This window comes from Lipotes vexillifer, unplaced genomic scaffold (assembly GCF_000442215.2).
Source record: "Lipotes vexillifer unplaced genomic scaffold, Lipotes_vexillifer_v1.1 scaffold534, whole genome shotgun sequence".
NCBI lineage: Eukaryota > Metazoa > Chordata > Mammalia > Artiodactyla > Lipotidae > Lipotes > Lipotes vexillifer.
Genome location: NW_006787833.1, coordinates 2,065,489 through 2,076,216, shown reverse-complemented (window position 1 = coordinate 2,076,216; position 10,728 = coordinate 2,065,489). Strand labels below are relative to the sequence as shown.

Below are 10,728 nucleotides of genomic sequence, written 5' to 3'. Positions count from 1 at the left end.
CGGGCCTCTCACTGTTGTGGCCTCTCCCATTGCTGGAGCACAGGCTCCGGACGCGCAGGCTCAGCGGCCATGGCTCACGGGCCCAGCCGCTCTGCAGCATGTGGGATCTTCCCGGACTGGGGCATGAACCCGTGTCCCCTGCATCGGCAGGTGGACTCCCAACCACTGCGCCACCAGGGAAGCCCACCAGGCTGTCTTTAAAATTACAATCAGTATGACTTCATTCTGATGATCATGACTATCTGGACTTCTTTCAAACAAAAGAGCCTAATTAAAAAAATGGTATTAGTCCTGAATTTTGTGGGAGGGGGTAGAAGTTTACAATGAAGGTTTAAAAATTTGATCAAATAACACTAAGGAATTTCCAGACTGAAATAAGAAAATAGTGATCTGAAGCGGGAAACTTTTCTCAAGCCACTGTAATAAGCATGTAAACCTACCACAAGCAAAACAGTGATTTAAAAAATAATTTCAATAAAATGATTTGTACCTAATATATATTTTAAGATACTCACTGCTATGCTGCCTTTAGGGAGTTTGGCTGGCTGATCTTTATAAGGCATCTTCTTAACTTCAAAGGACACCAGGGATGCAAGAGAATAGGGATCATTTTTCCTCTGAAATTAAAAACATTTAGTTAAGTATAGTCCATGTAAAGCTTTTAAAAGTTATATTGGCAGCCAACCGGTTGTTTTTCATGTTGTCCATTTCCAAAGCAAAATTTCCTGCTTCCTTCTCTCTTCCTTTTCTCTCTTTACTTTTTCCGCATCCATCTATCCATTCATGATCCATTCATCATCTCCCCGTCCACCTTCTGTCCATCATCCACCCATCCACCCATCCACCACCCATTCACTATCCATCCAACCAACCATTCATCTTCTTATTTCTAAAGGTAATTCATCTTATGAACAAAAGACTTGGCATAATAAGGTTAAAATAAAAACAGAAAAGCAGAGTTCCTAAAAGGAGTAAGCACAAGTGCCATTAGAACATAACAGGGAGACATCGTGGGTTACAAATTCTTGTTATCTGAGAGAAGGAAATATTTTAGGAGAGAGACTGCTGCTAAGTTACAAAGAAATTAATCACATTTCATCTTATACAGAAGACCCAGAACAGATCTCTCAGTCATGGCACTATTAGGATTTTGGGTTGGTTAAGGAACTGTCCTGTGCATTGTAGGATGTTTAGCAGCATCCATGGCATCTACCCAGGAGATGCCAGTAGCACCCCTCACCCAGTTGAAACAATTGAAAATGTCTCTAATTACTGCCAGTGTCCTCTGGGGAGCAAAATCCCCCTGGTTAAGAACCACTGACCTAGAGCCACACAGTGTTTTTGACAGAACTTTTCAGCAAGTTCTTTTTGTTTAATCGGTTCTCATATTAACTGTTGATTAAGGTCAAGGGAGAGTATTTAATAGTAACTCAAGGAAAACCATTCTGAGAATTTAAGCTCCTGTGGTTCTCCTCTGTTTAGCTTGAGACAGCGATGAGATCTACCCAGGGGTAGAGGCTGTAGCTGGCTCATAATGGCGCTGGGGAGCAGAATGTTAAAATTTCAAGAATTTTGAGTACCTGTTGTTAAATAGAGCCATTATTAAAACAAGTTATATATACATAAACGTTAGTAAATTATATTTTTAAAAAGGTAATAAACACTCTAAACTCAGTACTTAGCAATAATTTTATTGCATTTTACTATTATCTATGCTCTCGATATTACTTAAGTCTATTGTGTCTGTAGGAGACATACTATATGATGGTGTGCTGCTCTGCATCTCTTCCCAACTCTGTATTCAGTGATGCCACGTTGGCAGCTTGAAATTGACCATGGCGGGAACAGCCAGACCATGGGAATCAGCAAATGTTACATTTCAGAGTTTTTTCCCCTCCAGAAAGTGGTTTATTAAACATTTGCTAGCACTTCACCATCTATAATCCAATGTTGGGTTTCTTGAGGCCAATCCAACAGGTTGCATTGTAATAATTTCAATATTTTTACAAATTAATTTTTCCCCTGTGGTTCAATTTTTTCTCCCTTCAATAAACCCCATTTCTTCTACGTGATGAGGACAGGCTAGAGTATGCAAAACTTTTATATATACTTAAAGTCACTAATTCTTTGGCGTTTTTGTTTTTTCTATCCTGACATTATAGGGTAAGCAACTTTGTTCATTTGGAAAAATTCCTTTTTGGTCGTTATTCTTCCTATGTTCTCTTGTCTCCTGGCATTTCCATTTTAACTGAAAGCTGGATTTTTGTTTGTGTGAGAAGTGTTTTTTAAAATGTGGAAATCTTTGCTCATAAAATCTTGTGTGTACTTGGTGATTTAAATCTACTTTCCTTAATACCATGGCTGATAGAAGAAACATGACAAATTCTGGTAATGAGATTCTGTGCATAAGGGTTGTAATAACATATTCAAATGTGTGTCCAGGCTCCCAAACCTTCAGAGAACAAGTTTTCTTTAGTCTCCAAGTTCAATAAAAAAAACACTGATAGAAAATAATTCCCTTGGTCTCGAAGTCATATCTTTGGGAAACAAATCATGAGAGAACTCTATCTCCGAATCAACTCTAGATGGAAAGTTTTTGTCCTACATGATTCTGCATTTATGAACATGGAAGTTTCTTAATGAATAACAAATGAACTTAATTACAAAGCAGAAATAGAGTCACAGATGTAGAAAACAAACTATGGTTACCAGGGAGTAAAGGAGTGGGGAAAGGATAAATTGGGAGATTGGGATTGACATATACACACTACTATGTATAAAATAGATAACTAATAAGGACCTACTGTATAGCACAGGAACTCTACTCAGTACTCTATAATGGCCTATATGGGAAAAGAATCTTAAAGAGTGGATATATGCATATGTATAACCGATTCACTTTGCTGTATACCCAAAATTAACACAACATTGTATATCAGCTATACTCCAATAAAAATTTTTAAAAAAGAGAGAGATGGGATTTGAAGTCTCGAATGTGGAGAAACATGTTTCTCTGAGGGGATTTTCTCTCACCTTCCTTTAATCCCTCTACTCTTGGCCATTTTGAATCTTCCTCACATTTTCCATTCATCACCCATATTTACCATCATTTCCCTTAGTTCACAAAACACTGTGCTTTGCTGAACCTCAGAAACACCTGGGATCAGGTTCACAGATTGTGATTCAGTAAGTCTGCGATGAAACTATAGTTACCCTATATTGTTTGGAATTTCCACATTGTTGTTTAGTTCTTTATCTTTCTTGATTATTTTCTTCCCCGACAAGATTACCCAAAACTGGAAGGCATAGAGCGTGGAATATAATAAGGCTTATACCTTCCATAGCACCTGGAACAGTATGCCTGGAAGGGCTTCATCAATCCTGCTTGACTGACAGCATGAATGGATGGTGAATGAACACATCAGATGGCTGGGTTATCCGATGACCCTCCTATCCTGTATCCACCCATTTGATAGCACCTTATAAAAGGTTTAATTCTGTCAATTATTGAATTGGACCTCCTCCCCCATAAATGAGATTAGGAAGTTCAGGAAGTTGTAAGAGAAGGTAGTGACATAAAATGAGGGCTGCCGATCATGATAAGGGGCTATGGACACACTCTCACCTCCGTTACCTAATTCAGCGATGCAAATGGACACAGTCTGGGACCTGAACAAATCTGGTGGTAGGCAAATAGACTGTAAATAATAGAACTCATAGATTGATCTGTTCTTTATTTTAAATTATTCTCCAAAAGCAATGTTTCTTCCACCCTTTTCAGTAGAAAAATGCATTTTTTTTTTCATTTTTCTAAGATGCTCTGAAGCTCCACGGAATGGGAAATATGAGCTATTAGGCTCTGATCTAGGTCAGCATCAAAGATACACGAGTCCTGTGTCTGTAAGTCAAAAACCTGGTACAGGTAAGCGTTTAATTCACGAGCACAGTCCTTTTATTGATTCCACGTTCAAAGCTGAATGCTTTCAGCAGTGCTCTTTACATAACCATGATATTATTCTTATGTTAAAAAATCATCTCTTCTTCTGCGTGGCAATCTACTGCTGTAATAGCCATCACTGCCATATTGTGGGCAATTTAGGATTAAAAAAGCAGCTGGAGTTAATATCCCTTGACAATATCTTGAACCCTCCACATGCCCCAGCTAGCTATTAATCCTTAGAAAATGCCCTATCCCTCTGTCATTGCCACATCATTTAAACTGTGGTTTGCAGCCCACCACCTGCCTCTATTATGTACTAGTGCACAAAGATTGGCTTACGGTCATGGTACTAATAAAAGTTACAGAGCTGGGAACAAATGGAGTGGAGAGTGAGGCTTTTACGTTGGTTAAAGACCTAGTGAGGGTGGCTGGGGCCATGAAGAGCTCCCCCCCGCCCCGGTGCTAAATTCCTTCTCAAGAATTATTTTTAAACCACACACCCATTTTATAAAGCCTGTGTTTAAATACTCAATATCTCCCAGAAACAAAGCCTTGTGGGACAACAAAACTTAAAGCAATTACTGGTCAAACTTTAAGCTGTTAAAGAGGTTGCTCTTTCAAGCAACAATCACAGCACAGATCATCGTTTAGAATTAAAGACCAGTATGCATGTTTACCATGTGGGCAAAACCAAACATAATGCCGCAAATCACGTCAGCTGAGAATCATAAACTTTCTCTCCCGGATTAGGAAGGCAGAAAATGTTTGCCTCCTGCTGGGTTGTGTGACAAAACTATTAAAGACTTCCAGGATGTAGTATATTCTTTGAGGCCGGCGGCCGTTTGCAGTAATGCTCTCCTCTTTAGCCATCAGCTTCTGAGACTGGTATAAGCAGGAACAGTGGAAGTACAGAAGTTTGGGCTATGGCTGTGGGTAAACATGAAGTGATGTGTGCCAGTCTCTCCTGAATCTTTGGAAGCGTCACTTTGCTCTGGTAGAACCTCAGAATGTCCCTGCGGGTTGTTCTGGTCTGACTCTACTTGTGCTAAATAGTTATTGTTTAGAAAATCCTAGTGGGAAGCAGCCGCATAGCACAGGGAGATCAGCTCGGTGCTTTGTGTCCACCTAGAGGGGTGGGATAGGGAGGGTGGGAGGGAGACGCAAGAGGGAGGGGATATGGGGATATAGGTATATGTATAGCTGATTCACTTCGTTATACAGCAGAAACGAACACAGCATTGTAAAGCAATTATACTCCAATAAAGATGTTTTAAAAAAGAAAATCCCTCAATTGCTACTGACTTCTTCCATATCCACTGGGTCTTCAACAGGTAGATGAAGATGCAATTTTCTTTTCTTTTTTTTTTTTTTTTTACTTCTACATGGTGAAAGTGCTTTATTTTTTAAACTTTTTAAAAGATTTATTTTATTGAAGTATAGTTGATTTACAATATTGTGTTAATTTCTGCAAATTGATTGCAGAGCAAAGTGATTCAGTTACACACACACACACACATATATATATATATATATATATACATTCTTTTTCATATTCATTTCATTATGGTTTATTACAGGATTTTGGATATAGTTCCCTGTGCTATACAGTAGGACCTTGTTTTTATCCATTCTATATATGATAGCTTGCATCTGCTAACCCCAAACTCCATCCATCCCTCCTCCACCCCCCTTCCCCCTTGGCAGCCACAAGTCTGTTCTCTATGTTTGTGGTTCTGTTTCTGTTTCAGAGATAGGTTCATTTGTGTCATATTTTAGATTCCACATATAAATGATATCATATGGTATCTATCTTTCTTAAAGGTGCAATTTTCGCTCCATAGGTCTTCTGTTGGAACAGTGTGTTATGCACAGACAGACGTATGTCATCTGAAATTGTCATTTCCGCCTTGACTGTAATGCCGTAATGATTTTAGTCCTGCTTCATTGAAAAGCTGTGCTTCCTCATTTCAGTAGGATGTGATGCCCAAAGTAATAGGAGGGGTGGATGGTTATCATTTAGACTGTGTGGGCTTGGGAATTCATTAAAACTCATCTCCCCCAACTCTCAGAGAAAAAGTAACAGTCAAAAAGCAGAATGGCTATGAGCAAATTGATGGCATGCAAGTGGTACCTGAAGCAGTGCCTGACACATAGTTGGCAGTTGGTACTTCATAAATATTTATTGAGTGAATGAATAAATCATGGTTTAACAACAACAGCAAAAAGAAATTGTGCACTGCCCTTCTCCTTAGGTCAGTTGTTCAAAGCCAGGAATGATTTTGCCCCCAGGGGACACTGGCGATGTTTGCAGACATTTTTGGTTGTCACAGCTGAGGTGAGAGCTGTTACTGGCATCTAGTGGGCAGGGGCCAGGGATGCTGCTAAGCATCCTATCATGCACAGGACCGCCCCACAACAAAGAATTCTCTGAACCAGAATATTAATAGGGCTGAGGTTGAAGAATCCTGCCTTAGGTTAAAAAAAAAAAAAAGAATGCTTCACAAAAAACTTTTTAAAAATACTTTTAATTTTCCTCCTCTTTATTTTAGAAACAAAATTATATAAGATTTGTGCGACTACCGCAAGTATTCTGATTCATAGAAAACGGGAGAATCTAGAGCTACAAAATTCTGTATTATTAGCTAGACTCAGAAGGATTTTATCATTGGATTTTCTATGGTACAGTGAGCCAAATGAGTTTTCTGGTAGTTAAAATATGGGCAAGAATGTATGGACTTGAGGAGTTTTAATTTAGCTTTTTTCCCCCAAATCCTCCCCACACAACAAGGTCACAACACAGCAGTCTCATTTAAATAAATAGCAATTTCCACATGGAAAAATTCATCTGCTTAGTATAAAGGAGATTTTAAACCTTTAAAATACACACAATCAATATAATCATCCTGAGAAGTATGGGATGCCACAGTCCAGACAAGCCAAAGCAGTGAGGAATCTACAAATCAACGTGCCTGGAACTTTACTGAGAAGCTGTTCTGGCTGAAGCCCAGGCTGTGGTATCACCAGACAAGAAGAACTTTCTAGGACACTGTCCCTTCCCCTGCTAAACTATTTATATTTGAATTTTTCTGGGCATATGGCTTGAATTATGTTCTTGTACTCACCATCATTTCATTAACTACTATTTACCGAGGAACTACTAGATAGTGTTGAGTCAAACAGATTTGTTCAAATCTCAGTTACTGTCTGACGGTCTTAGGGACTGAGGATATTTAAATTGTGTTCACCTAACATATCACACACACACACACACACACACACACACACAATGGAATATCATTCGGCCATAAAAAAGAAAGAAATCTTGCTTTTTGCAACACCATGGATGGACCTTGAGAGCATTATGCCAAGTGAGATAAATCAAACAGAGAAAGAAAAATAGGGTATGAACCCACTTATGCGTAGAATCTAAAAAAAGCCAGATTCATAGAAATAGAGAACTGATGGTTACCAGGGGTTGTGTGTGGGGGAAATGGATACATGATGTTAAAGGAACAAACTTGCAGCTAGTACATCAATAAGTCCTGGAGACCTAATGTACAATATAGTGATTATAGTCAACAATACTATAGTATAAACTTCAAAGTAGTTAAGAGCCCATATCTTTTTTTTTTTCTTGCGGTACACGGGCCTCTCACTGTTGTGGCCTCTCCCATTGTGGAGCACAGGCTCCAGACACACAGGCTCAGCGGCCATGGCTCACGGGCCCAGCTGCTCCGTGGCATGTGGGATCTTCTCGGACCGGGGCACGAACCCACGTCCTCTGCATTGGCAGGCGGACTCTCAACCACTGCGCCACCAGGGAAGCCCAAGAGCCCATATCTTAAAAGTTCTCAACACACACATACACACACACACACACACACACACACACAGACACACACACAGGAAATTATGTGAGGGGATAGAGGTATTAACTAAGCTTATTGTGATAATCATGTCACAATATATAGTATCAAATTGTCATGTTGTACACCTTAAGTTTACATAGGTCATATGTCAATAAGATCTCAATAAACCTGGAAAAATATCAACTTCATCTGATGGGAAAGATGACCAGCTGATCTAGGCTCCATTCCTTCCAGAGAGTTCTTCAAAATTTTTTAAAAATTAAATTTAAAAATTTGAAAATTAATCTAAAAATACAAAAAATTTTAATGGAAAACATAGAAAATCAAAACATTAAAAAAGTTAAAACATCTAAAAATCCTTTTCAAAAAGGCTCCCCTCTGAGCTTCTGAGAAGAGATTTCCTGTGAGTGGCACGTCGGTGCTGCACTGCTTCTCTTACCTGGAGAAACGTCTTGGCCCACAACCGTGACCTGACTTTCAGGACGGCGCTTTCTCCTCCCCCTAGTTGTCCCACTGCACAGGAGATTTGTAAGCACTCGATATTTGTACAGTTCTGCAAGAAACAACAGCAGTGGTGACGAACCAGTGTCTTTAAATTGTGGTAGAGAATCAACACCGAAGTCAGATTATTTACATTTTGTTGCCTCAGAAGTCATCCCTTAATCCATAAACTTTAAATAAAGAACAAGTACACTGAAATGATCAAGAAAAAAACACAGTTTGGTAATGTAGAGCTAAAACGGAACATAAAATACAACATAAAATTTAAGCTCTGTTCTAAGGACTTTGAAACAATCTTCCCACATCAGTGACTGAACTGCTGTTTCATATTCTCAGAACTTGGGAAGATATTTCTTATGGACAGTCACAACACCTGACCCTGGACTAAGTAAATCCTGAAAAAGCTTTGGAGGAGGGTCCATGAGTCCGTTATCTCAGAGACCCAATGACAGTAAGCCATTGACAGGTATTTGTTCCATAACATTATTCTATCTAAGTTACTTCCTGGTTATAAGGCAGAATCTCCTGCAAGTTCCATCCATTAAGCTGCATTTATTTACTTATTTATTTATAATTTTTACTGGAATATAGTCGATTTACAATGTTGTGTTAGTTTCAGGTGTACAGCAAAGTGAATCAACTATATACATACATGTATCCACTCTGTTTTAGATTCTTTTCCCATATAGGTCACTGCAGGGTATTGAGTAGAGTTCCCTGTGCTATACAGTAGGTTCTTATTAGTAACTGTTTTATATATAGTAGTGTGTATATGTCAATCCCAATCTCCCAGTTTATCCCGCACCCACCTTTTCCCCCCCAGTAACCATAAGTTTGTTTTCTACATCTGTGACTCTATTTCTCTTTTGTAAATAAGTTCATTTGTACAGTTTTTTAGATTCCACATATATTAAGCTGTTTTTAAACTAGTCTGTAGGGTTGCCTAACTTACAATGGGTAACTTAATATATGCAATGCATATTCCTAGGAAGTGTTCATTATGATGACATCCTATCGAATTGTGTTTTTCTGACTGGATCCCAATATATAAATCAGTGGACACCTCACAATTCATTTTCTGTGTGCCCATGGATGGGATGAAACTTCTCGAATTGTACTCCCTCACTGATCTGAATTTATCTTGTGGATTGTGCTTTATTCATTTTCCATCTCTCAAGCACTGATGCTCAGTAAGCATCAGTTTATTGGATATTATGTGACGTAGTGGACTGAGGCGTCTCACTTTAATAACATTGATAAACCACAGAGTAACCTGAGGAAGGTACTGTTGATACAATTAAAAACTGTTTTTGGACTTCCCTGGTGGTCCAGTGGTTAAGACTCTGCCCTTCTACTGCAAGGGGCACAGGTTTGATCCCTGGTCAGGGAAGTTTCCGCGTGCGGTGCAGTGCGGCCAAAAAATAAAACATAATTCTCAACTTAAAAAAAATGGTTTGAAAAAAAAATAAAAACCTTTTCTTAGAACCTCAGAATTCTCCAAAAACAAAGCAGTCAGGATTGTGTATCTGATAAAGTCCAGTAAGGCCAGATTTCTCTTAAGATGTTTCCAAATACAGGTGGGCTGGGCCGTTCTGCTTCCACTAGCTGGGCAATGAGAGGTTTGGGGCCTTGTGTCTTGAGCAGGAACAGGAATCTCAAAGTTCTACAGTTTGTGCCCCTTGTGAGGACTCTCCTGTTTACCTGTGCTCCGTTACTGACGTGCTGTGTATCACCAATCCCACCCTCTGAAGGCAAAAGAGGGGAGTCAGAAGGAGGTAATTCTTGTAAACTCCCTGGGATGGTGGTCCCTGTTAGCTAGCTCTGTTGGAGGGTTTTTGGAGAAAGTGATGCTCAGGATGAATCTTGAAGGGCGCGGAAGAGTCACTTAGCAGTATGAGGTGAGGAGGGCATGGTTCTCCTGTATAAGACCAGGGCATGTTCAGAAGAGGAGAAAAGGGTATTTGGGGGGTGGGGTGGGCAGGCGGAAATGAGATAGGAATGAGGGAAAGTCTAGGTGGTAAAGAATCTTCCTGTTTGCTAAGAAGTTTCCGTTTGATTCAGAAGGTCCCGGGAAGCCCATGAAGCATTTTAAGGCAGGGATCTAATCACGTTTGTATTTTAGGGGACGGGTGGTAGGTGAGGAAGAATGGAGGGAGAAGAGTGGGAGGCAAGGAGGTTGGTAAAGGCCAAGTGAGAAATGTGGGGCCCTGAACTGACGCAGTGGGACTGGAGAGAGGAAGACGAATTCCAGAGAAGTTTAGGAAGTAGAGTAGATCCTTGGTGACTAATCGAAGGTTGGGACGAAGAAGAGAGAGGGATGGGGGAGCTCTTTTGTTTGGAGGATTGAGTGAGTGAATGGGTACTGGCTTTCCTGAGATTGGGAATGCTAGAGAAGAGACACATTTCGGCGGGGGCGGG

General features: G+C 39.8%; 1 protein-coding gene across 1 annotated transcript in view; it reads right to left on the bottom strand.

The window, feature by feature from the left end:
* Positions 1–10,728, bottom strand: part of ITGA8 (integrin subunit alpha 8) — a 179,593-nt gene that overhangs the window by 17,029 nt on the left and 151,836 nt on the right. Inside the window, exons 28-29 of the mRNA XM_007460903.1 lie at positions 8,249–8,362; positions 516–617 (exon numbers count right to left, since the gene is read on the bottom strand). Coding sequence (XP_007460965.1) covers positions 516–617; positions 8,249–8,362 — 216 coding nt within the window. The remainder of the gene's footprint in view (positions 1–515; positions 618–8,248; positions 8,363–10,728) is intronic.